Source organism: Neomonachus schauinslandi, chromosome 1 (genome assembly GCF_002201575.2).
Source record: "Neomonachus schauinslandi chromosome 1, ASM220157v2, whole genome shotgun sequence".
Lineage (NCBI taxonomy): Eukaryota > Metazoa > Chordata > Mammalia > Carnivora > Phocidae > Neomonachus > Neomonachus schauinslandi.
Window position 1 is genome coordinate 189,518,538 of NC_058403.1, and position 27,944 is coordinate 189,546,481.

The 27,944-nt window shown below is 38.6% G+C and overlaps 1 protein-coding gene across 1 annotated transcript in view; it reads left to right on the forward strand.

The window, feature by feature from the left end:
* The window catches only part of DNAH12 (dynein axonemal heavy chain 12), a 226,315-nt gene that overhangs the window by 70,854 nt on the left and 127,517 nt on the right, over positions 1 to 27,944 (forward strand). Inside the window, 12 exon segments of the mRNA XM_044916801.1 lie at positions 2,115 to 2,234; positions 2,747 to 2,903; positions 3,131 to 3,303; positions 13,151 to 13,303; positions 13,540 to 13,779; positions 14,113 to 14,358; positions 14,695 to 14,814; positions 21,444 to 21,553; positions 23,643 to 23,826; positions 23,952 to 24,092; positions 26,961 to 27,044; positions 27,563 to 27,751. Coding sequence (XP_044772736.1) covers positions 2,115 to 2,234; positions 2,747 to 2,903; positions 3,131 to 3,303; positions 13,151 to 13,303; positions 13,540 to 13,779; positions 14,113 to 14,358; positions 14,695 to 14,814; positions 21,444 to 21,553; positions 23,643 to 23,826; positions 23,952 to 24,092; positions 26,961 to 27,044; positions 27,563 to 27,751 — 1,917 coding nt within the window.

The following is a 27,944-nucleotide window of genomic DNA, read 5'->3' on the forward strand; positions in this document are numbered from 1 at the left end:
AGGGGTTGCTGGCCTCTTGTTTTCCCAGCCTGTCTTCTGGGGGAGGGGCCTGCCACGCTGTTACTCAGGCAACCCTGTTCGGCGGACTTGCCCTGCCCCCCTGTGGTGGGGGATGGGCTCAGTGGGAATCAGTCTTTGGGGCTTTTGTTCTCTGGCGCCTTTCCCTGGCAGCTTTCCGTGTCTCTTCCGCAAGTCAGAGCAGAAGAGACCGTTTCCAACCCTCTGCCTCAGAGCAGAGACCACAGTCTGTTCTTCAGTGAGCCCTCCAGGCCACACTCCCTCCGTTTCTGTCCATGCTGCTATAAACTGCAGCATCCTGGGTTGTGCGCCCCTCCGCAGCACTCCCAGTCCTGCCTCCAGATCGGGGCACGTCTCTGCCCTTTGTGCTTCTAAAACCGCCAGCCGCTCCCAACTCACGCGCGCGCGCAACTCCACCACTTGGGGTTTCCACCCCAGGGGTTGCAGTTCACCTGCGCGACCCCGGCTCACCGGGTTTCCATCTCGGAGGCTGCAGTTCCCGTGCGCGCGACTGTTGCTCTGGGTTTCTGCCGGGGAGGGGGGGGGCGCTGCAGTTCGCGTGCGCGCCGGGTTTTCCACCCCGGGGGCTGCCCTAAAATCCTTTCCCCACGCTACCGGTCTGCCAGTCTGTGCCTGTCCACAGCGCAGGACGCTGTCATTCACCGGCTGTGTAGGATCCCCACGTCCAGGCACCCTCCCGCTGCCGTTTATCCTCCGATATCTGCCCGCAGAATCACAGCTCTCCGCTTCGTACCTCAAAACCAACTGCCTGCGATATTCTGTTTGTAGAGATCCAGATCTTCTTACATCTCAGGCTGGTTTCATGGGTGCTCAGAGAAGTCTGGTAGATATCCAGCTCAATTCCGGGACCAGTTGAAATAGGGTCCCCCTACTCCTCTGCCATCTTTCCCCTCTCAAAAAAAGGCATTTAAAAGGCATTGCAGCCTTTTAAAATCCAGCAAACTTACTTTATATGAGTGACGTATCCCTTTTCTTTCACACGGTGAAGCTCATTTTATTGCAGTGGCTATTCTATTCAGTTTCAATGTTCCTGCAGGTAAAACTTGACCTTTTCTCTTCTTTTTCTATTTATGATCCCCAACAGATTAAAATATGCAGGAAAAAAATCAACATTATCCATGAAAGTATTTCCTTAATTAGTATAGAAATTTACCTTCTATGTACCTAGCAATGGCTCATACATTCTTTGAAACTTATCCTTCTTTGAAACTTGTCACTTGTTTTTATTTCCAAATATTGCTAATACAATGCATTTAAGTTTATATCTTTACGTTCAACATTATTTTTTCCAAGATGGTGTTATTGTATTAAAAATATAGTTCCCATTAGTGTCAACTTCAAATTTTGTTCTGCAGTTTTTTCAGTTTATAATTTGAATCTATTATCACTTGAAGCATGTTATTTTTTTTTTAAGGTTAAACTTCACCCTCAATCCATTTAAATGCATTTTGAACATAAAAATGTTAGAAAGAAATGAGAGTATAATTTGAACTCAAAAGCACAGATTGTTAAATTATGTATAATTCAACAAATATTTAATTGTTCAGATTGTATACTCTGGTCATATAAGTTTTTAGAAAAGCTATAGATAAATCCTACAAGGGTTCTAACTACTAACCCAGTCCTCCACTAGATTGTGTAGTCTCCTTTTCAATTAAATCAGCATCAATACATAATCTATTAGACTGACTTTTTTTTACAGATTAATAAAACCCTTATATTTCATTATAATAGAAATAATATGTATTCTATATAGAAAACTTGACAACTCCCCATAGCAAAGCAACATAAAAATCATATAGAAATCACTTTTGAGAATAATCAACAATTAAATTCTTCCAGATAACTGTTAACATATTAATGTTCATTTTTCTACTCTTTTATGAATAAACAAATAATTTTAAAATATAATTTATAACAATTTTTCTTTTAAATAGTCATCTGAAAGTTTTCATGACTATGTGATGTTCTAGCCTATGAATGTACCAAATATTGTTATTTCCCTATTGTTAGACATTTAGCTTTTTATTCCTTCCATAATCTTTTAAAGTTAGAAACGCATTTTAATTACTCAGGCTTATCCAGAATCTGCAAGAAAAGATTGGGTTCGAGAGTGGCCTGGCCAAGTTGTACTTTGTGTTTCTCAAATGTTCTGGACTTCTGAGACACAGGAAGTTATAAGTGGTGGGACAGAGGTAAAGCATTTATTATTTATTTATTTATTTATTTATTTATTTATTTATTTATTTATTTATAGCGTGCACAGGGGAGGGGCAGAGGGAGAGGGAGAATCTTAAGCAGGCTCCATGCCCAGCATGGAGTCTGAAGTGGGTCTTGATCTCACAACCCTGAGATCATGACCTGAGCCAAAATCAAGAGTCAGATGCTTAACCAACTGAGCCATCCAGGTGCCCCAAAGCTTTTTTTTTACATATACATTCTTTTCTACTGCTATGTTTCTTAGTTAGCTTATCTATTCTTTGTAAAGGCAGTCTTCCCACCAGTTTGTACACCTAGCATTAAAATTATACAATTCTTTGGAAACCTGTTCTTGTATTTTATGAAGCTTAGACAAAGTCATTCTGTTCTAGAATTCATTTCTATATTAAGATATATTATGAAGTCAGAATTGTCTTGTAAAAGAGTATATAAAATACATGTTTTAGATACTATATACCATTAGTTTAATTGCTTTTTTATTTTGTAGGCATTAAAGAAGTACTATAAGGAACTTCAGAATCAACTAAATGATATTGTAGAGCTGGTAAGGGGAAAACTGTCTAAGCAGACCAGGATTACTCTGGGAGCTTTGGTTACAATTGATGTCCATGCCAGAGATGTGGTCATGGACATGATTGATATGGGTATGTGACTCTTTCCTGTAATGTTAAAGATAAAATATTAATAGCTTCTAGAAACAAAGATTTATACTATACATCTTTTTCTCTCTCAACAGAATTTATTTTACATGATCTTTTTTATAAATTGGAAAACAAATTATTTGCTGTTATAAAAGATGATAGGATACCTATTTTTCAAATTATTTTTCCATTTCAGGATTATGTGTCTTGTTTTAATTTATTCTTTCTAGGTGTGTCCCATGATACAGATTTCCAGTGGCTTGCTCAGCTTCGATATTATTGGGAATTTGAAAATGCTCGAGTTCGTATCATTAATTGCAATGTAAAATATGCTTATGAATATCTTGGTAATTCACCTCGACTTGTCATTACACCTCTAACTGACAGGTGTTACAGAACATTGGTATGCATTTAAATTATTTTAATTCATACATTAAAAATTACTTTTTGGTTTGTTGTCATATTTTCTTATCCAAATTTAACATGGCTATCCTCATTTTATTCTCTTATCTGTAATAGTTGAATAGAGCTATCCCTTCCTAATCCCAAAATCCCTTTATATGAAATTATAGTAATGAATATTTACTTCTGGATGCTTTTGTAGAATACAAGAGTGTTTGGATATTAATGCTTGAAAATCATGAGTCACTCCCATTGGGGATAATTAGAAAAAGAAGGTATTAGAGATTTAAAGAGAAAATAGGAGCTTCAGAAAATGGTATGAGTTTTTGCAGTGGGGTTCTGGGAGACATGACAGGAAGATGAGTAAAGTCCATCTGAGCCTTAGAACTCAAAGTTAGTTCTGTTGAAAAGGAGGGAGAAAGCTGAAATGTAGGGGGTGTGAAATGTGTAAGGTCTGTGCTTGTTGAGAAGCTATGGAAGATAAAGCTATGACTATAAAAAACAAACAAAAACAAAAAAACCCAAACCACCCAGGAATAAGGTTGACAGATAAAATATGGGACTCTCAGGTAAATTTGAAATTCAGAGAAACAATGAATAATTTGTTAGTATAAGTATGTCCCAAATATTGCACAGGACATACTTATACTAATAAATTATTCATTGTTTCTCTGAAATTCAAATTTAACTGGGCATTCTGCATTTTTATTTGCTAAATCTGGCAACCCTACCTGGGAATTGAGAAGAAGCATCAAGAAACACCAATCCATCTGTGCTGAGTAAGTAAAATTAAAGTCTCCTTGAGTTCTCTAGAAGCAGAGACAAAATGGGGATTCTTGGGCAGATGATTTACTGAGGATGTCCTCAGTAAAAACCTGGAGGGAAGTGAGGAAAATAGGGGGGAAAGCTAAATAAAGATGTAATTTCAACAGAAGTATAGCCTTAGCCTGATCTCATGGGGGAGCTTTGGAGCATGAATGGCATCATGGGGGTACCCCACTTTAAGGCAAAGGGGCCTTTTATATCCCTTTATGGTCATTGGCTATCAGTCACCCCTGGGGCTAGGGGTACAAAAATAAAGAAAGGGAAACCTCACTAAAATAGAGTTCGGAGACCAGAAGGAGAAGTTCTCAAGCTCTACTGCCACTTGTTGTGCAAAACCAAGAGGAAAAAGCATGCACTTGACTTCCCAGACAGGAATAAGGACTTTCTTCTTGTCCAGAAAGAGCCCAGCTAATAAGAGACTATCACAACTCAGCCAATAAAAAGCTACTACACTTGGAACTCCCAGTTTCCTCCAATGGACTTCTTGTTTATAACGGCCTCTCCCATCGGGCCCTTTCCTCTATAAAAGAGCATTCCTCTCTTTTGTTCTCTAGACAACCATGGTTTCGTAGTAGCTTGCATGTTCTGAATTGCATTTGTCTGCTATTCCTGAATAAACCCATTTTTGCTGGTAAGCTAACTGACAGTTTTAAGGGTAACAGGCGTGTGAGTAAGCTTTCAGGTGTTTATGGATAAAGTAGCTCCTATTAATAAAGGGCAATTCTCAGGAGAAAAAGACAGTTCTGAGCTATTTGTAGCTGATACAGCAATTGGGGGGTTGGATGCAATGGCCAGTAAAGGGTGCCAGTGCATCTAGGATAAAATGTTTCACCAAACCTTCTACTTTCTCAGGAAGCTACCAGAGAGCAGGGACCATGTCTGTCTTGTTCTCTACTCTAGGGGTGAACAAGTACACAGTCCCTAAATATTTGTTGGGTAAATGAATCTCAAGCATCTGTGTCCTATCTGGGATCTCAGAAAAATCAGAAGCTGTGAATACTTGGGGAAGCTCATAGCTTTGAGTTGAAAGATCAGAATCCCATTAAACACTTGTCTAGAACACTAGACAATGAAAAAACATTCTATTATCCATAATAAAGGGAACCCATTTGTAAGCATTTTGAGAGAACCTGAGGTTTCCAGCAATCGAGTTAATAGGCACTAATAGTATAGCAATTATAAACTTAAGATGGGTAAAATATTGATACTGCCTTTAATAAACTTGTTTTATTTTAATAAATGTAAAATATGATTTGTTAATCAAAATGTATTTTATTAAATTATTATTTTAAAATTTTTTAATTAACATATAATGTATTATTTGTTTCAGAGGTACAGGTCTATGATTCATCAGTCTTCCACAATTCACAGTGCTCACCATAGTACATACCCTCCCAATGTCCATCACCAGCCACCCCATCCCTCCCACCCACCCCCCTCCACTCCAGCAACCCTCAGTTTGTTTCCTGAGATTAAGAGTCTCTTATGGTTTGTCTCCCTCTCTGGTTTCATCCTGTTTCATTTTTCCCTCCCTTTCCCTATGATCCTCTGTCTTGTTTCTCAAATTCTTCATATCAGTAGGATTATATATTTATCTTTCTCAACTGACTTATTTCGCTTAGCATAATACCCTCTAGTTCCATCCACGTCATTGCAAATGGCAAGATTTCATTTTTTTGATGGCTGCCTAATACTCCATTGTGTGTATGTGTTTGTGTATGTGTGTGTATACAGGACACACACACACACACAACATCTTCTTTATCCATTCATCTGTTGATGGACATCTGGGCTCTTTCCATAGTTTGCCTACTATGGGCATTGCTGCTATAAACATTGGGATGCATGTGCCCCTTCAGATCCCTACATTTGTATCTGTTTGGTAAATACCCAGTGGCGCAATTCCTGGGTCATAGGGTAGCTCTATTATCAACACTTTGAGGAACCTCCATACTGTTTTCCAGAGTGGCTGCACCAGCTTGCATTCCCACCAACAGTGTAGGAGGGGTCCCCTTTCTCTGCATCCTCGCCAACATCTGTCATTTCCTGACTTGTTAATTTTAGCCATTCTGACTGGTGTGAGGTGGTATCTCATTGAGGTTTTGATTTGGATTTCCCTGATGCTGAGCGATGTTGAGCACTTTTTCATGTGTCTGTTGGCCATTTGGTTATCTTCTTTGCAGAAATGTCTGTTCATGTCTTCTGTCCATTTCTTGATTGGATCATTTGTTCTTTGGGTGTTGAGTTTGATAAGTTCTTTATAGATTTTGGATACTAGCCCTTTATCTGATATGTCATTTGCAAATATCTTCTCCCATTCTGTCGATTGTCTTTTGGTTTTGTTGACTGTTTCCTTTGCTGTGCAAAAGCTTTTTATCTTGATGAAGTCCCAGTAGTTCATTTTTGCCCTGCTTCCCTTGCCTTTGGCGATGTTTCTAGGAAGAAGTTGCTGCAGCTGAGGTTGAAGAGTTGTTGCCTGTGTTCTCCTCAAGGATTTTGATGGACTCCTGTCTCACATTTAGGTCTTTCATCCATTTTGAGTCTATTTTTGTGTGTGGTGTAAGGAAATGGTCCAGTTTCATTCTTCTGCATGTGGCTGTCCAGTTTTCCCAACACCATTTGTTGAAGTGACTGTCCTTTTTCCATTGGATATTCTTGCCTGCTTTTTCGAAGATTAGTTGACCATGGAGTTGCGGGTCCATTTCTGGGCTCTCTATTCTGTTCCATTGATCTGTGTGTCTGTTTTTGTGCCAGTACCATACTGTCTTGATGATTACTATCTTGATGATTACTATCTTGATGATTACAGCTTTGTAATAGAGCATGAAGTCTGGAATTGTGATGCCACTAGCTTTGCTTTTCTTTTTTAACATTCCTCAGGCTTTTCAGGGTTTTTTCTGGTTCCATACAAATTTTAGGATTATTTGTTCCATTTCTTTGAAAAAAGTTGATGGTATTTTGATAGGGATTGTATTAAATGTGTAGATTGCTCTAGGTAGCATAGACATTCTCACAATATTTGTTCTTCCAATCCATGAGCGTGGAATATTTTTCCATTTCTTTTTGTCTTCCTCAATTTCTTTCATGAGTATTCTATAGTTTTCTGAGTACAGATTGTTTGCCTCTTTGGTTAGATTTATTCCTAGGTATCTCATGGTTTTGGGTGCAACTGTAAATGAGATCGACTCCTTAATTTCTCTTTCTTCTGTCATGTTCATGCAACTGATTTCTGTGTATTGATTTTGTATCCTGCCACTTTACTGAATTCCTGTATGAGTTCTAGCAGTTTTTGGGTGGAGTCTTTTGGGTTTTCCACATAAAGTATCGTATCATCTGCAAAAAGTGAGGGTTTGACTTCTTCTTTACCGATTCTGATGCCTTTTATTTCTTTTTGTTGTCTGATTGCCGAGGCTAGGACTTCTAGTACTATGTTGAATAGCAGTGGTGATAGTGGACATCCTTGCCGTGTTCCTGACGTTAGGGGAAAAGCTCTCAGTTTTTCCCCATTGAGTATGATATTCGCTGTGGGTTTTTCATAGATGGCTTTTATGATATTGAGGTATGTACCTTCTGTCCCTACACTGTGAAGAGTTTAAATCAAGAAAGGATGCTGTACTTTTTCTGCACCTATTGAGAGGATCATAAGGTTCTTGTTCTTTCTTTTATTAATGTATTGTATCACATTGGTTGATTTGCAGATGTTGAACCACCCTTGCAGCCCAGGAATAAATCCCACTTGATCATGGTGAATAATCCTTTTAATGTGCTGTTGGATCCTATTGGCTAGTATTTTGGTGAGAATTTTTGCATCCATGTTGATCAGGGATATTGGTCTGTAATTCTCCTTTTTGATGGGGTCTTTGTCTGGTTTGGGGATCAAGGCAATGCTGGCCTCATAAAATGAGTTTGGAAGTTTCCTTCCATTTCTATTTTTTGGAACAGTTTCAGAAGAATAGGTATTAATTCTTCTTTAAATGTTTGGTAGAATTCCCCTGAGAAGCCATCTGGTCCTGGGCTCTTGTTTGTTGGGAGATTTTTGATTACTGCTTCAATTTCCTTACTGTTCATGGGTCTGTTTAGGTTTTCTGTTCCTTCCTGGTTCAGTTTTGGTAGTTGATACATCTCTAGGAATGCATCCATTTCTTCCAGATTGTCTAATTAGTTGGCATATAGTTGCTCATAATATGTTCTTATAATTGTTTGTATTTCTTTGGTGTTGGTTGTGATCTCTCCTCTTTCATTCATGATTTTATTTATTTGGGCTCTTTCTCTTTTCTTTTTGATAAGTCTGCCAGGGGTTTATCAATCTTATTAATTCTTTCAAAGAAACAGCTCCTAGTGTCATTGATCTGTTCTACTGTTCTTTTGGTTTCTATTTCATTGATTTCTGTTCTGATCTTTTTTATTTCTCTTCTTCTGCTGGCTTTAGGCTTTATTTGCTGTTCTTTCTCCAGCTCCTTTAGGTGTAGGGTTAGATTGTGTATTTGAGAGCTTTCTTGTTTCTTGAGAAAGGCTTGTATTGCTATATACTTTCCTCTTAGGACTGCTTTTACTGCATCCCAAAGGTTTTGAACAGTTGTGTTTTCATTTTCATTTGTTTTCATGAATTTTTAAAATTCTTCTTTAATTTCCTGGTTGACCCATTCATTCTTTAGTAGTATGCTCTTTAGCCTCCATGTATTTGAGTTCTTTCCAACTTTCCTCTTGTGATTGAGTTCTAGTTTCAAAGCATTGTGGTCTGAAAATATGCAGGGAATGATCCCAGTTTTTTGGTACTGGTTGAGACCTGATTTGTGACCCAGGTTGTGATCTATTCTGGATTATGTTCCATGTGCACGCAAGAAGAATGTGTATTCTGTTGCTTTGGGATGGAATGCTCTGAATATATCTGTGAAGTCCATCTGGTCCAGTGTGTCATATAAAGCCTTTATTTCCTTGTTGATCTTTTGCTTAGATGACCTGTCTGTTTCAGTAAGGGGGGGTGTTAAAGTCCCCCACTATTATTGTATTATTGTCGATGTATTTCTTTGGTTTTGTTATTAATTGGCTTATATAATTGGCTGCTCCCATGTTAGGGGCATAGATATTTAAATTTGTTAGGCCTTCTTGTTGGATAGACCCTTTAAGTATGATATAGTGTCCTTCCTCATCTCTAATTACAGTCTTTGGTTTAAAATCTAATTTGTGATACATGGATTTCTACCCCAGCTTTCTTTTGATGTGCATTAGCATGGTGAATGGTGTTCCAGCCCCTCACTTTAAATCTGTAGGTGTCTTTGGGTATAAAATGAGTCTCTTGCAGACAGCATATCAATGGGTCTTGTTTTTCTTTTTTTTATCCAATCTGATACCCTGTTTTTTGATTGGGGCATTTAGCCCATTTACATTCAGGGCAACTCTTCAAAGATATGAATTTAGTGCCATTGTATTGGCTGTAAGGTGACTGTTACCGTATATTGTCTCTGTTCCTTTCTGGTCTGTGTTACTTTTAGGCTCTCTCTTTGCTTAGAGGACCCCTTTCAATATCTCTTGTAGGGCTGGTTTGGTGTTAACAATTTCTTTTAGTTTTTGTTTGTCCTGGAAGCTTATCTCTCCTTTTGTTTTCAATGACAGCCTAGCTGGATATTCTTGGCTGCATATTTTTCTCATTTAGTGCTCTGAATATTTCATGCCAGTCCGTCCTGGCCTACCAGGTCTCTGTGGATAGGTCTGCTGCCAATCTAATGTTTCTACCATTGTTGGTTACAGACCTCTTGTCCCGAGCTGCTTTCAGGATTTTCTCTTTGTCTCTGAGACTTGTGAGTGTTACTATTAGATGTCAGAGTGTTGACCTATTTTTAATGATTTTGAGTGGGGTTCTCTGTGCCTCCTGGATTTTGATGGCTGTTTCCTTCCCCAAATTAGGGAAATTCACTATAATTTGCTCCAATATACCTTCAGCCCCTCTCTGTCTTTCTTCTTCTTCTGGGATCCCAATTATTCTAATGTTGTTTGCTTTATGGTATCACTTATCTCTCAAATTCTCCCCTCATGTTCCAGTAGTTGTTCATCTCTCTTTTTCTCAGCTTCTTTATTCTCCATCATTTGGTGTTCTATAGCACTAATTCTCTCTTCTCCCTTATTTATCCTAGCATTTAGACCCTCCATTTTTGATTGCACCTCATTAATAGCCTTTTTGATTTTGACTTGATTAGATTTTAGTTCCTTTATTTCTCCAGAAAGGGATTCTCTAGTATTTTCTGTGCTTTTTTCAAGCCCAGCTAGTATCTTTATAATCGTCATTCTGGACTCTAGTTCCAACATCTTACTAATGTCCATATTGATTACGTCCCTGGCAGTCAATACTGCCTCTTGTTCTTTTTTTTGAGGTGACTTTTTCCATCTTGTCATTTTGTCCAGAGGAGAACAGATGAATGAGAGAACAAAATGCTAAAAGGGTAACAACGACCCCAGAAAAGTATACACTAAACAAATCAGAAGAGACCTGAAACCAGGGAGAAAAGAAAGGGGGAAGAAAAAAAAAAGAATATGATCAGGCTGGTGAATAGAATAGAGCCGCACAGTAGATTTTGGGTGTATTTTGGTCTGTTAGAAGAAATTGCCTCCCAAAATTTTAAAGAAAGAAAAACTTATATATATACAAAAATAAGGGTAAGTACGATGAAGGGATGGAATATGAATGTAAAGATGAAAATTAAAAAAGATCTTAAAAAAGGAATTGTTAATGTAAGAAGTTGGTTGAAAAAAGAATGAAAAAAATTAAAAGAGAATGTGATCAGGCGGGAGATTAGGACGTCATACGTTATATTTAGGGTATATTTTGGTCTGTTAGAAGAAACCGTATCCCAAAATTTTAAAGAAAGAAAAACATATATATACAAAAAATAGGGTTAAATACAATGAAGGGATAGAATATGGCTCTAAAATGAAAATTAAAAAAGATTTTTAAAAAGGAATTGATAAGATGTTGGTTGAAAAAGGAAAGAAGAAAAATTCAATGAAAAAAATAGAAAGAAAAAAAAAGAAAATTAAAAAAATTAACTTTGAAAGACTAAAGAATCATGGGGAAAAAAGCCATGAATTCTGTGTGCAGTATTCCCCTAGCGCTGGCGTTCTGCCATTCTCATTGATAGGTAAACTTGGTCTTGGCTGGCTGTTCTTGCTGATCTTCTGGGGGAGGGGCCTGTTGCCGTGGTTCCCAAATGTCTTTGCCAGAGATGGAATTGCCCTGCCCTTGCAGGGTCTGGGCTAAGTAATCTGCTCGGGTTTGCTCTCTGGAGCTTTTGTTCCCTGCAAGCTTTCCGTGCAGCTTTGGAGGATGAGAGTGAAGATGGTGGCCTCCCAGTCTCCACCCTGGAGGAGCCGAGAACTCAGGGCCCCACTCCTCAGTGCGCCCCCAGAGAAAAGCAGTCAGTCACTCCCGTCTCCCCGGTCTCCGGCCGCACTCTGTGCTCACCCGGCCTGTGACCAAGCATTTCTATCTCTGGCACACGACCCTGTTTGGAATCTCCAAACCCAGCAGATCCCTGTGGTGCGCTCCTGCGCCGCTCCTCCCGGGGCAGGAAGGGGAGTCTCCCCTGATCTGCCGCTCGTTGGGTCCCTGCTGGAGGAGCAGTGGCCTGACTGTGCCGCAGATCATGGTTTATGGCAACCCTGAGCTGAGAGCCCACTCCTCGGCTCTGTCTCTGCAGTTGGCTTCCCTGCTCCAATACCTGGGAGCTCTGCCACACTCAGGCATCCCTTGTCTTTCTGTGACCCCGAGGGTCCTGAGACCACACTGTCCCAGCGAGGGTTCCACCCCCTGCTTAGCCAATGGAGTGACATCCCTTGGCAGAGCCGACTTCTAATAGTTCCGATTTTGTGCTCCACTGCTCTATCACTTGCCAGAAGTGGCCAACGGAGGCCCCCTCCCCCTGCCGTCTATCCTCCCGAATATTGCCTCGGATTCACTTCTCCGCATGTCCTACCTTCCAGAAAGGGGTCGCTTTTCCGTTCAGAGTTGTTGCTATTCTTTTCTTCGATCTCCTGTTGAGTTTGTAGGTGTTCAGAATGGTTTGATCCCTATCCAGCTGAATTCCTGGGGCCAGATGAAATTTAGGTCTCCTACTCCTCTGCCATCTTGCTCCTCCCCTTTATTAAATTATTTTTTAATAGACTTTTTTTAAGAGCAGTTTTAGGTTCATGGAACACTTAAGCAGAAAGTACAGAGAGCTCCCACGTATGCCTTACCTGTACCATATGTACAACTTTGGTCCCTTAACCCTATTTTTTTTCTAAAAGGAGTTAGGTTTCATATTTAACTCTCATACCAGTTTTCTTGAAAGAAACTCCATGGTTGGAATTGACTGTAATTTATATGCTTCTAAAAATTTCCAGCCACTGTTCTAGTCCTTCAGGGGACCCAGAAAGAATTCAGAAATTGGTGACATTGCTCTCAAGCAACTTAAAGACTAATTGAGAGGAAAAACAGTCTACAAAATTAAGTGTAATGCAAGGTTGAAAGTGATCATGCCAGTAAGAGAAGTGCAGAACAGTGTTGTAGGAATGGAGAAAATGGAAAACATACCATGAGTGGAGTACCATAGCCAGGTGAATTTTGAGCAAAATTCTGTATTAGGTCATCTGTTTCTCTTCCAACTGATGGGCCCCCATTTACAACACTCATTTGCAGGTGTTGGCTCTTGGCAGACAGCCATGGAGATTGTCATTAATGATCTCCACAACTGTCTCCACAACCATCTCTAATCAAACCTTTCTGACCCAATGTGAATACCTTAAGGCTAGATTCTCTTTGTTTGTAAAGGCAAATGGGATACCCATGAGGTATTATAATACACTTTTCCTTGTGCAGCTGGAAAAGTGCATGCTAAAAATTAACTGAACGATATAATTCTATTACTGCTCCTTTGAAGCTACAAATAAGCATAAGTCAATTTTGTAAGCAATTGTCTATTATAGGTTTTCTTTCTTTTTTTTTTTTCAGTTAAGCATGGATTTCTTTTCACATATATTTTTCTCTTCAGATAGGTGCCTTCTATTTGAACCTCGGAGGAGCTCCAGAGGGGCCAGCAGGCACAGGAAAAACTGAAACCAGCAAGGACTTGGCTAAAGCTCTTGCAGTCCAATGTGTGGTGTTCAACTGTTCAGATGGGCTAGATTATCTAGCAATGGGAAAGGTAAAGTTGCATATTGAATGTTATAAACTTACAGCTAGGTCCAACTGGATAAACTGAAACGAATTCACATTATTTGAATGTTTATGCATTGCTTAAACCTCAGTTTTAGGGGTAAAGACATTGTTTTTATACTTGGGGGTTTATTGGTTTTCAGTTTTGACTTAAAAGATTAAATATTTGTTTAACAAATGATGCCCCTTAGTAAGAAAACTCACCTCCTTTTTCCTTGTTCTTAGTTTTTTAAAGGACTGGCTTCTTCTGGTGCTTGGGCTTGCTTTGATGAATTTAATCGGATTGAGTTGGAAGTGCTGTCAGTGGTAGCTCAACAGATCCTTTGCATTCAGAGAGCCATTCAACAGAAGCTGGAAGTGTTTGTTTTTGAAGGGACAGAGCTTAAGCTCAATCCAAACTGCTTTGTAGCCATTACCATGAACCCTGGCTATGCGGGACGTTCTGAATTACCAGATAATCTTAAGGTAATATCTTGCAAGAGTGTAAATTTAATTAAATCTAACAGCACCATCCACTTAAAATGGTATCATTTCCTCACATATATTTGTAAATCTCCCCTTTACCTTTGCCATTACCTACAAGGTAAACCTCTAAAAACTTTTTTAGGCATCTAATGCATATTAAAGTACATGAAACCATTATGGTGCTACTGAAAAAAAATTATAGGATTAATGAAAATGTGCTGCATTAGGGGAATAAGCTTGAATATCACCACATTCTGTTGGGATACTTGTACTCAGCTTTTAAAAATGGTTTCCGTTATATAAGTAATAGATTTCATTCATTATATACTTCAGGTTCTTTTTAGAACAGTGGCTATGATGGTTCCAAACTATGCCCTCATAGCAGAAATCTCCCTCTACTCCTATGGATTTTTGAATGCGAAACCTCTGTCTGTGAAAATAGTGATGACCTACAGGCTTTGCTCAGAACAGCTCTCGTCACAATTTCATTATGACTATGGAATGCGAGCAGTAAAAGCAGTTTTAGTGGCTGCTGGAAACCTAAAACTAAAATTTCCAAATGAAAATGAAGATATACTGGTAAGTGTTAAATATATACGTTATGAAAGCCTCAGTACAAGATACATTTTTTTTTTTTTTTTTTTTTAGGAAAGTTGATAAGGAGCTATAAATAGGCAAATAAGAGAGTTGTTGGTTTTGAACCTTTTTATGTGAGGTTGAAATAGTAGTTTGGGGATTATGTTATTCATTATACTTTATATGAATCCAAGGACCTTCTGGCTTGATAAGCATAGTGTTGGCATTTTAGTATGGGGATTCCATAGAGAGATGTGAGAGGAACTTTGACTTTTAGTGGTGGGCAGGGTGGGCAATATGGGCAAGTAACTTATATTGCACTTTTTGGATGATTTTTAGCTTCTTCGGTCAATTAAAGATGTAAATGAACCGAAGTTTCTATCACATGATATACCCTTATTTAATGGAATAACTAGTGACCTATTTCCTGGTATTAAACTTCCTGAAGCTGACTATCATGTAAGTAAACCTGTGAGAATGACTTATTCTGCAAATAAATTTATCTGATGACTCAATCATTTTAAATGCATTAAATTATTCTATTTGGAGGATAAACCCCTATTTTGGCCACTTTCGTTCATGAGGATGAGTAAATTCTGGTATCTTCTGTTATAGGATACCAATGTTAACAAGATTCAGATTAAAGATAATGTTCTTTCTAAGAGAATGAGTACTTTTATTTCCTATCATGTGATTTCTAATATTTGCTTCAATGTGTACTGTAATTCTATTGTGTACTCTAGCAGGTAGAAAAGATGGTAAACTGCAAGTGGCAAAACATCCTATAGTTCACATAAGGATTTCTCATATTTAAGTAATATGCTTTTTTTTTTTTTTAAAGATTTTATTTATTTATTTGACAGAGAGAGACACAGCGAGAGAGGGAACACAAGCAGGGGGAGTGGGAGAGGGAGAAGCAGGCTCCCTGCAGAGCAGGGAGCCCGATGCGGGACTCGATCCCAGGACCCTGGGATCATGACCTGAGCTGAAGGCAGTCGCTTAACCAACTGAGCCACCCAGGCGCCCAGTAATATGCTTTTTTTTTAAGAGGAAACAAACCATGTGCATTTCCAATTTCATCTAAATTATACATTAAAATGTACATATATATACATATATATACACATAAGAATAAGTGTCTGCTGTTTATAGCTGTTATGTAATGTAAAATCAAGATAAAATTTTTTGAATTAAGTTTTTTTTAAGATTTTATTTATTTATTTGTTAGAGAGAGAGAGCGTGGGCGAGAGAGTGAGCGAGAGTACAAGCAGGGGGAGCTGCAGGCAGAGGGAGAAGCAGGCTCCCTGCTGAGGTAGGAGCCTGGTGCGGGACTCGATCCCAGGGCACTGGGATCATGACCTGAGCCGAAGGCAGCCGCTTAACCGACTGAGCCACCCAGGCGTCCCTTTAATTAAGTTTTTAATTTTAATTCCAGGGTATTTAACATACAGTGTTATATTAGTTTCAGGCATACAATACAGTGATTCAACAGTTCTATATACTACTCAGTGCTCATCGTGATTGAGTATACTCTTGAATCCCCATCACCTATTTCACCCACTCCCCTACCCACCTCCCCTCTGGTAACCATCAGTTTGTTCTCTATAGGTCTGAGTCTGTTTCTTGGTTTGTTTCTCTCTCTCTGTCTGTCTCTTTTTCCCTTTGCTCATTTGTTTTGTTTCTTAAATTCCACATATGGTATCTGTGTTTCTCTGACTGATTTCACTTAGCATTATACTCTCTAGCTCCATCTAGGTCGTTGCAAATGGCAAGATTTCCTTCCTTTTTTTTTTTTTTTAAGATTTTATTTATTTGAGAGAGAGAGAGAGTGAGAGAGAGAGCGCAAGAGGGGGTAGGGTTAGAGGGAGAAGCTGACTCCCCGCCGAGCAGGGAGCCCGATGTGGGACTAGATCCCGGGACTCCGGGATCGTGACCTGAGCCGAAGGCAGTCGCTTAACCAACTGAGCCACCCAGGCGCCCAAGATTTCCTTCCTTTTTATGGCTGAATAACATTCCATTGTGTATATATACCACTTCTTTATCCATTCATCTATCAAGGGATACTTGGGTTGATTCCATAATTTGGCTATTGTAGATAGTGGCAATTTCTATGGTGAAATGTATAGTGAATACTTCTTGAGTTCAGCATGTATAAACTACCTTTTTCCATTTGATGATTCAATTCTTCCACCCCATCTCTCTATTGATATTACTGTGAAAATTTCAATTTGTTTGAGCTATTATATCATTAAGGTATCACTCGGCTTAAAGGCATCATTTACTTTTTAGCCTTTTTAAAAATTTTAAACCTTCAAACTCAAATGCTAATATACATCCTATGGCGGTATCAGATTAATGTGACTCTAGGGTGTTTTCCAAAACCAACAACCAGTTCTCTTCTCTGGACACCAACTGGATGTTCAACAACTCAATTCTGACACAAACTTCAGGTAGTCATTATCAGACTCCACAGATTAAAGGCTCAGTCCTACAAGACTGCCCCTCACTTCAGTCAGTCTCAAGTCCTGGGCCACCTGTGTTTCTGACTGGCTGGGGTTTCCACAACCTCCCCACCCAGTTTTGATAATTCATTAGAATAGCTCACAGAACTCAGGAACACAGTTTACTTACGTTTATTATAAAAGATACAACCTGGGGCTGGGGCAGGGGTAGCCTGGCTGGCTCAGTGGTAGAGCATACAGACTCTTGACTTCAGGGTTGTTGGTTCAAGACCCACATTGGGTGTGGATCCTACTTAAGAAAAAAAAAAAGATATAAAGGATACAATTTGGGAAGAACCAAATGGAAGGAGATGTATAGGGTAAGGTAGGTATGGGTGGGTGGCAGCATGCTTCAGGGTATGTCATTCTCCCTGGACTTCAATGTGCTCACCAAACCAGCTCTCTGAATCTTGTTGTTCAAGAGTTTTTACAGAGCTCAGTCTCCTGCCCTTTTCCTCCCTCCCCCACCCCAGTGCATTCACCAAAGGCTGGTAAGTAGGGCTGAAAGTTCCAACCCTCTAAACACTGGGTCTTTCCTGTGACTGGCCTCATCCTGAGGCTATCTAAGGTCCCCACCCTAAGTTGCCTCATCAGCACAAACTTGGGTGTGACTGACAAGGGCTCATTAAGAATAACAAAGATATTCTTGTCACTCAGGAAATTTTAAGGGTTATAGGGGCCCTGTGCCACGGACTGGGAATAAAGACCATATATATTTTTATATTATACCACAGGTAATTATCAAGATGATTCAGGGTATGCTAGTAGGATTTTTAAAAATCAGAATGAAAATACAGAACTTTTAACATTGTCATGGAGAATTCTTGTCCTATGAATATAGCAATCAATGCATGGATCCACAGCTTCCAGTTTGAAAACTACTACTAGGAGTCAGTGCTGTGAGGTGTGTGGCCAAGTGACTCAGTGCACCTGCAGATGAGGCAAGGGGAGCCAGGGCTTTTGAAAAAACCTACTATGTCATATTGCTTTTTAATATGTGTAATATTCCTTTATTTTTCCTTTACTGACTCCTTTTGGGTTTCAGATAGTGTTTATTACTCTGTTAATCTTCTCTGTTGGATTTCTAGCATCTCAGTAGTCACTCCACAGGTTATAATATTCATCCTTGACTTATTACAATTTACCTTAAGTTTGTATTTCATCATTTCAGAAACAACATAAAATCTTTAAGTGGTGTTATTTTATTATCCACTCATCCCTGCCCATTGTACTATTGTCATCATGTATTTTATTTCTACATATTATAAACTCCACAATACAGTGTTATTTTTTGCTTTTGGTATTAGCATTTGAAAAAAAGTCCTTTCTGTTAATTTTTTCTAGTGTTTTTTATTCTTTCTAGCCAGATACATGCTTTCATCTGAGATCTTTTTCCTTCAACAGAAAGAACTTCCTTTAGTATTTCTTGTGTGCATGTGGGTCTTCTGGCAACTAATTCTCTTAGCTTTTGTTGGTTTGAAATGTCTTTATTTAGCCTTAATTTCTTAAGAATTATTTTCACTAGATATAGAAATCCAGATTGGCAGGGGTCTGCCCCTCTTTCTGCATTGTTTTAAAGATATTATTTCTATTAACTTCTGGCTCTCATTGTTACAGTTGGAAGTCAGGTATTTGTCTTATTTATGTGTGTCTGAATTTAACATGTGTTTTCCCTCTGGCTCTTTTAATATTTTTCTTTGCCTGTGTGCCTTGTGGTGTTTGTTTGGTACTTATCTTGCTTGGATTTGCTGCACTTCTTGAATCTGTGGATTGATGTCTTTAGAAAATTCTCAGTAATTATCTCAAAACATTTCTTCTGACCTATTTTGTCTCCCTGGTCCCTCTGGGACTCCAATTAAATGTATGTTAGATTATTTTGTTGCAGAATTTGCAGGGTTCTTGTCTCATGGAGTTGAAGAATGAATCTCGCAGACCCAAAAGGGTGACGTGAAAGTTTATTAAGTGAAGGTGAAAACAGAAAGGAAAGAAAAAACTCTCTAGAGTGAGAGAGGCCCTGAATGGGTTGCCACTGAGGGCTTTTAGTGCAGTCTTTTATTGAGAACTGATGGGAAGCTTGTGCCGTCTTGTTTTGTTCCCTTATCTCTTGCTCAGCTCTGTCTCAGTGTCTCCATCTGCCAGGAGTAGTTTCAGAGCCTAGTCTGCGGATTCAGGGACCTCCTATCTCTTCTGACTATACCTTAACTCCTTCCTTATTCATGGGACAGGACCTTAGGCAGAAAGAGCTATACTGGGATTGTGAGGAGTGACTGATTGTATACTTTAATTAGTGGGGGTTAGGGATAGCGCAAGTCTCCAAGGAATCTGGAAGCAAGGCTTTCAGGACCTTGAGGGGTAGCTGCTGCTAAGATAAGGTTACTTTTAAACATGAAGGCACTAAGGCAGCCACAAGCTCCTTGAGGAAGGTCACGCTCTATGTGTTTCAGGTATCAGTGGGCTGCAAGCTGGAGGGAGATTTTATTTTATTTATTTATTTTTAAAATTTTTTAAAGATTTATTTATTTATTTATTTGACAGAGAGAGACACAGCGAGAGAGGGAACACAAGCAGGGGGAGTGGGAAAGGGAGAAGCAGGCTTCCTGCGGAGCAGGGAGCCTGATGTGGGCCTCGAACCCAGGACCGTGGGATCATGACCTGAGCCGAAGGCAGATGCTTAATGATTGAGCCACCCAGGCGCCCTGTAGGGAGATTTTAAGTTACATTTCTTTTGCCTTTGTTTCCCACATCAATTTTATATTGCCTCACACATCTCTTATGTTCTGTTTTTATTAATTTTATTTTCTGTGCTGTAGTTTGGATACATTTTATTGGCCTGTCTTTAAGATCAATGATTTTTTTCTTTGATTTTGTTCAGTCTGCTGATAAACCTATCCAATGAGTTATTAATTTCACATATTTTATTTTTTTAGTTTTAGCGTATCTAATCTGGTTTCACTAAAACTACATTTTTCTTTGCTTGAATTCTTCATCTTTTCATCTGTTTTCTGTCATATTGTCTATTTTCTCTTAAACATTTATAGAAATTATTTTTATTGTTCTGCTAATTATGACATCTAGGTCATCTGGGAGTTTGTTTTTTTCTCTTGATCTTTAGCTATTTCATATCATGACTTGTGAAGTTTGTTTTTGTGTTAAAAATTGTGTATAAAATAATTGTAGAGACTAAAGTATTATTTTCCCACAGAAAAACTATGTTTTTCCTTTGTCAGATAGCTAGACTGAGTGATGATCAATTCAGTTGGGAGTTGACCCAAGCGAGAGTTTTGTGGCAGCATTGTTGAACTTTAGTTTACCTCTGGTTTCACGTCTTTAGAGTGAGAATTGTCCTATAATATAGGGCCATCCCTCTAGCAGCATTTTGGGATATAAGCATCCCAATAAGGTGATATCTGTGTGCCTTTCTAGCTAAGTCCTTGATTTCTTGCCTCACCTCACATTCAGCAAAATCATAGGCAGTGGGTGAATCAGATTTGCATTTGAGGCTTCTCCAGATTCAAATCTGCCACACAAGCCCAGATGACCATTAAATTCTCTGATGATTTCTTTTTATTTCAGCAAAGTCCCTCTGCCTATGGCAGGCCCAATCCAATGCCCATCTGATGTCTGTAGCTGGAAAATGCTCCCAGCAGCTAAATTAGCATTGCTTTGTGCTCACCTAGAAAGGCACATCCCTTTCTGAAATTTATTTCCTTTAGACATACTTGTATCCAAAAACTTCTTTATCTTTAAAATTTTTTATTTATTTTTATTTTTTTATTTTATTTTATTTTATTTTTATTTTTTTAGATTCTTCATTTCTTTAGTTACTACAGTGTGAGGGATTGTTTGGCATGTCCTTCCACATCCTAACCAAAGGTGAAATTCTGGAAAACACTATTAAAAGGAGTTTCCACGCAGCCTGCACCCAGTGCTATGGTGCTCTGATCATTAATTTGTGATAGGGAATAATAATATTTTTAAAGTAATTTAATTCTTTTTGTTCTTCCTTTTAATTAAAAAAATTAAGCTTTTAAAAAATAAAGCTTTAGGCCCCTAGGTGGCTCAGTTGGTTAAGTGACTGCCTTCGGCTCAGGTCATGATCCTGGAGTCTTGGGATCGAGTCCCACATCCGGCTCCCGGCTCAGCGGGGAGCCTGCTTCTCCCTCTGACCCTCTCCCCTCTCATGCTGTTTCTCTCTCTCTCTCTAATAAATAAACAAAATCTTTATTAAAAAAAGAAAACAGAAACAAAAACAAAAAATAAAGCTTTAAGGGATGCCTGGGTGGCCCAGTTGGTTAAGCATCTGCCTTCAGGTCAGGTCATGAACCCAAGGTCCTGGGATCGAGTCCTGCATCGGGCTCCCTGCTCAGCGGGAAGCCTGCTTCTCCCTCTGCCTGATGCTCCCCCTGCTCGTGCTCTCTCTCTCTTAAATAAATAAATAAAATCTAAAAAAAATAAAGCTTTAAGAAATAATTTATCAATATAGGAAGATAATGATTTTTTATTTCAAAATGAAAAGTCTATAAGATATGTATGAGATGATTTATGATACCATTTTATAAAAATGCATTCCATTTTCTTTTATTTTAGGAATTTTTGGAATGTGCTCATGAAGCCTGCAAAGTACATAATCTTCAGCCAGTTAAATTTTTTCTTGAAAAAATGATTCAGACATATGAAATGATGATTGTGAGACATGGGTAAGATTATAGATTATCATTGTCTGCCATAGTTAGATGTTATTTTCAAATGAAACTTTTAAAACAACTAAAATTTGTGAACCAAAGGACTGAGCAAATTTTGTATGCTAGGTAGGCTAGGGAGCAGATGCTTAACCAGCTGAGCCACCCAGGTGCCCCTGTAAGGATCATTTTTTAAAAATTATTATTATGTTATGTTAGTCACCATACAGCACATCATTAGTTTTTGATGTAGTGTTCCATGATTCATTGTTTGCACATAACACCCAGTGCTCCATTCAGTACGTGCCCTCTTTAATACCCATCACCGGGCTAACTTATCCCCCCACCCCCCTCCCCTCTAAAACCCTCAGTTTGTTAGGATCATTTTTAAGTCTTGAACATTCACATGTGTTTTAGCCTAGACTAATAATTTGTCAGTAAGCTTCCTCAAAAACTTGATAAGCTTCTTATTTGTGTGATTCTAAGCAGCTCTATGCCAATATCCATAAGTATAGTCCTTACCAAGTCATACCTTTATAAATTTCCTTGCAGTATCCTTGAACCTATCAATTTTAATTGAGAAGACCACAAGCTTAATCTGTTTTCACTCCTGAAATGATTACTGGGAACCATATTACAATTTCATAGATTTTAATAGTGATACAAGCCCTACCCTTAATTTGATCCTTGGTGCCAGGTTGAGTAGATGGTTGTTGTTCAAAGGTTTTCTCAGTTTATCTTTTACCAATTGGGGATGAGAATAAGTTGCCTGTAGGTTCCTGAATTTCTGGACTCCCTTTATTTTCTTTCATTCCAACTTGCAAACTGGCCATTTATTTTTCCCCTGGGCTCATTTCTTTCCAATAGTTCTTTGTTAAAGGTAGCCGTCGGCTGGCATTATATACTAATAATATTCTGTTTACTATCCTTTTCCCTAAAATGGCAATTTCATTAGGTAGATTATCTGTCTTCCAAGTAACCTCAAGGAACAAATTAAGCAAATGTTTCATCATTGCATAACATTAATTGCCAGTCTCTTAGCCTCTCATAACAGTTAAATTTGCCACCCACAACCTGGCCTTTAAGCCAGTGCCACATATTTAAGTCTTTTTATTATGGCAAGAATACCTTGCTCTTGGGCGCCTGGGTGGCTCAGTTGGTTAAATGACTGCCTTCAGCTCAGGTCATGATCCTGGAGTCCTGGGATCAAGTCCCACATTGGACTCCCCGCTCAGTGGGGAGTCTGCTTCTCCCTCTGACTTTCCCCCCCTCTCATGCTCTCTCTGTCTCATTCTTTCTCTCTCAAATAAATAAATAAAATCTTTAAAAAAAAAAAAGAATACCTTGCTCTTTCTAGGAACCAGTTTTCTGTCAGTAAGGATGGGCTAGGTTATTCTTTAGAAACAATCAGTCACTAAGACCCAAATCTTAGTGACTTAAAAAAACAAAGGCTTACTTCTTATTCATACTGTGCCCACCATAGGTTAACAGGAAGGATCTGCTCATCCTCATTACCCAGGGTCCCAGGTTGTTGGTGCAGTCAGTGTCTCAACATGATGGGTCACTGCTGTGCAAGAGGGAAAAGCTCTGTGAGAAGAGAGCCCTGTAAACTCCCTCACTGGCAATGATTTGTCCCCTGCTGGAAAGTAACACCCATATTTTCCACTTATTACTCATTAGTCACTTAGAATTTCCACAAGAGGGCAAGGAATCCTACTATGTGCTGGGAGAGAGGAGATTCAGAAGTATTTGGCAGAGAGAACCAGGAATTACTGTAGCAAGTAAAGACTTGAGGAACGGGAGCCTTTCCCACTTCTCTCCTTGGGAGGTCCCAAGATTTTTTTTTTTTTCAATCTTAAGAGTGTACCGTTAAGTTTTCATTCTCATTTGGAGATTTTTTATTATAGTCTCGTTTGTAGATCATGGTATTAATGCGGAGAATTTTATAGATCTACCAGTTCAGAAGTTAAATGTATTCTCCTCAAGTCTGAGAAAAATTTGTAGAATTTCAAAAACTATAAATACCAGTATTTTATACACCAGTATACAGGCAAATCATTTACCATTATTTTTTAGAATCTTCTTATATAATTCTTTTCCTTAATAGTTTCATGTTAGTAGGAGAGCCTTTTGCTGCTAAGACAAAAGTTCTACATATACTGGCTAATACTCTAACTCTTATGAATGAACGTGGCTACGGAGAGGAAGAAAAGGTCATTTATAGGACTGTAAACCCCAAATCCATTACTATGGGCCAACTTTTTGGACAATTTGATCCAGTGTCTCACGAGGTAATCTACAGTATAAATATTCTCTTACTGACAATGTACATTAAACCAAGAAATTTGAAATGTTTTTAATATGATCACTTTATAGTTTTCTAAAGGAAGCTTTCCAATTCTCTTTTCTTCCCCAGTGGACCGATGGTATTGTGGCCAACACTTTTAGGGAATTTGCCTTATCAGAAACACCAGACCGGAAATGGGTTGTATTCGATGGTCCCATTGACACTTTGTGGATAGAGAGCATGAACACAGTATTGGATGACAATAAAAAGGTAAAATCATCATGATTTAAAGCAAAACTGATGCACAATATGAATATACCAAACACTACTGAACTGTAAACTTAAAAAAAGCTTAATATGGTAGATTTAATGTAAAATGTTTTTTTTTTTTTTTGCCACAGTTTTAGAAAAAGCAAAATAGATGCAGACATCCTTAAGCAATGTTATGTGTTCAACAACTAATTGACTAGGATTATACATTTAAAGTAAAGGATGCAGCAAGTTTAATAAGCTTATAAATTATCTGTTCAATGAAAACTATGCCGTAGTAAATCCTCTTTATTATTTTTTTCTCTTTATTTTTTTTAATAGAATAAAAGTGTATTAAAACCATTGTGTTCACAGGAGGGCATAGTAATGTACTAAGTGTTATGTTGCTAAGTGACTCCAGTCTTATGATTTCTTACAGAACTTTAATATTTTAGGAGGAAAAAAAAGGGCCTGATTCCTTTTTGAAAACACTGAATGCTTCAGTGCTTGTATGTGCTACATTACCTTAGAAGCTGTGAACTATACAAAAGAACTAGAAAATGGAAATCCTCTAGTATTTGTTGTAATTGACAAATAACATGTAAACTATAAAATGTGACTAATTTTAAGTTTAAGTTCTGTGCTTTTTTAAACCTATGTGTACATTCTCATAACCATCATTTAAATAAATATTCATAAAATTTCTTGCCCCTACAAGGTTCGCTCATATTCCTCCCTAATCAGTACATCCTCTCCCAGGGGCAATCACTATTCTGACTTCTACTGTGATAAATTAGTTTTGCTGATTCTTGAACTTCATGAATATAGAATCATACTCCTTAGTGTTTTTCTTCTTGTGGTCAATGTGGTATCTATGATGTTCATGTTGTTGTAGTTCCATTTTATTTATTCTTTTTTTTTTTAAGTTTTTTTTTAAGATTTTATTTATTTATTTGAGAGAGAGAGAATGAGAGAGAGCACATGAGAGGGGGGAGGGTCAGAGGGAGAAGCAGACTCCCTGCCGAGCAGGGAGCCCGATGCGGGACTTGATCCAGGGACTCCAGGATCATGACCTGAGCCGAAGGCAGTCGCTTAACCAACTGAGCCACCCAGGCGCCCTTTATTTATTCTTTTTATGTCTGCATTAGTATTCTACTATATGAATATATCATAATTTATTTTCATACTTACATGAAATAATTACACTACTAAATAAGCAAATTAATTAGCATTCAAACAAATATGCCAGTACATTGTCATAGGTTGATCATTTATTCATGTTCTTTCTTTCAGTTATATTGATTGAGCTAAGAAGTAATATTGATTCGTAAGAGAGGGGTTAATAAGGATCTGATGCAGAGCCAGGTGGGAGGATTGTCTCGTATTGGATAAGAGGGAAGCAGGAAAGGATAGGTTTAGATATAGGTGAATGTAGGGATTTGATAGTGGAAATTTGAAGGCAAATCCCTTTTTTATGTTTGATTGATTGATTGTGTGAAGTGGTAGACCCTGGTTCTTTGCACATTGGAGGAGAAAAGGGGAAGATTTAAATGACCTATTATGGAAAATGGGAAAGAGAGCTGCCTAGGAAAGCATAGAAGCATATCTGAGGATTAGGAGTAGTGCCAAGGTCTGCCTTTGGGAGATTTTCCCTAACGGTCTAAGCAGCTTGGATATGAGTGTAGATGATGGTGCCAGACTAGAAGTACACAAAGACTTTTAAAGATATTGGCATGAGAGTGCTAGAAGTGCTAGACCATAGAACAGAAGCTGTTTAATAATGAGGGAAGTGAAAACAGCAGGGATATGCAAATGAAGAGCAAGTATAGTAGGAGTCAGTGGGTGAGAGCACTGCATGTATAGGACGCTGCAGGCAGAGCCGGGCATGCTTGAATTTGGTACTTCAGAATTGTGTAGTGTTCCAGGAGAGAGGTCCCAAGGTATATAAAGTGGGTGACTGGAATGCAGTAGAAAAGTAAGTGAAGACAGGGTAGTCAAGGATCTGAGGGGCTGCCATGTTGAGATGCTCTTCCTCATGAACCCTGGATCAGGCCAGAGTTATAGCAGAGAGAAAGAAATTGAGCCAGGTATCAAAGGCTTTAGCTAATGATGGGAATGCTTGGGTGCTGGTGAGTGATAGCAGCAACCATGATTGTCAAAGAAGCAGAGGGTAGAGAGAGTGGAGTAGAGTATTTGGGAAACCCCATGGGGGAGTGAGGAGAAAACTGACTCCACCTCCCAAACTTGAAGCAAATAGGAGAATGTTTGCTGAAATAATCTGGTAGAAAATGAAAAGTATTCTAGGACAGTACTGTCCAATAGAACTTTCTGCAATGATGGAAATATTTGCATTGTCTAAGAAGGTGGCTACTAGTCACATTGGCTGGCTACTGAGCATTTGAAAACATGGCTTAGTACAGGGTTGCCTGGCTGGCTCAGTCAGTAGAGCATGTGACTCTTGACCTCAGGGTTATAAGTTTAAGCCCCACACTGGGTGTAGAGATTACTTAACAATAAAATCATGACCTGAGCCGAAGGCAGATGCCCAGCAACTGAGCCACTCAGGCACCCAGAGTCAGGAGTATTTCATGTAATTTTATTAATAGTAAGAATGGAGATTTGTCTCGAATTTTTGCAGTATGTCATGTATTTCTCCTCCTGCCTAACTCTATGGAGGAGAAATTATATCCCTGTTCATAGACTCAGAGATGTTATGTATTTGCTTACCTAGTAAGTAATTGACAGAGCTAGACCTAGAATTAGTTTTCTGGCTTCTGTTTTAATATTTAGTATATCACAGGATATACATTATCTTATACGTAGAATAAATTTTTATCTGAGAAGTTTGAGTTTTTAAAAAATAAACATTTGAAAAATAATTGCCCTTAGCTTTGCCTTATGAGTGGAGAAATCATTCAAATGTCCCCTCAAATGAGCCTCATCTTTGAAGCAATGGACCTTTCCCAGGCCTCGGTAAGTTCATATTTTAATATAACAGTAGTTTGTGTGTTCACTTGGTCAATAAGTATTTTTTTATTACATGTCATAAGACCAGTTAGGCACCAGGAATACTAAGATGAATAAGACACAGTGTATTTAGGGAGGATAAGAAGCATGCTAATAAATAATCCCACTATAGTGCTACATGTAAGTACTCTAAGAATATGGAGGGGGTGAGCATGCAAGAGGGGAATGGGTAGAGGAGGACCGTGGAAAATGTCTGAGTGTTTGATACGGTTTTGAAGGTTAACACTTCTCTAGGGAGATAGTTGGGGCTGGGCATTCCAAATCACAACAAGATGCTATGTGAAGACCTGAAGCCACGACAGGACTGGGGAACTGTAACTGCAGACATTTCGTCTAATGTATGTGAGGCTGTAGAGGAAGACAGGAGTTAGATCGTGAAAGGCCATAGAGGTCATTCAAGGTAGTTGATAACGGCCACTGGCATAAGAGCAACACTGGAAAAAGAAAACGTCTTTTTTCTCTAGCCGGCCACCGTAAGCCGCTGTGGCATGATTTATTTGGAACCCTCGCAGTTAGGATGGGAACCACTTGTGTCCTCGTGGTTGAATTCCCTGAAAGGACCTCTGCAGGAACCAGATCATCAGGCTCTTCTGAAAGGACTTTTTGGCTGGTTAATAAAACCCACCTTAAAGCTTCGTAAGAAAAATTGCAAGGTAACACTGTAATTCTCTAACCTGTTCAAGTTTCTTTAGTTTCCATTCAACCTGACCTAAGTCTAAAGTCACAATAGTAGGATAAATAACTAAAATCAGTTTCCCCTTAGACATTGGTATCCACTTTTTAAAATGGGATGTTTATTGTGACAATCAGTAATTCACCTGCAGTTGCAAGAGAAATAATAGATCC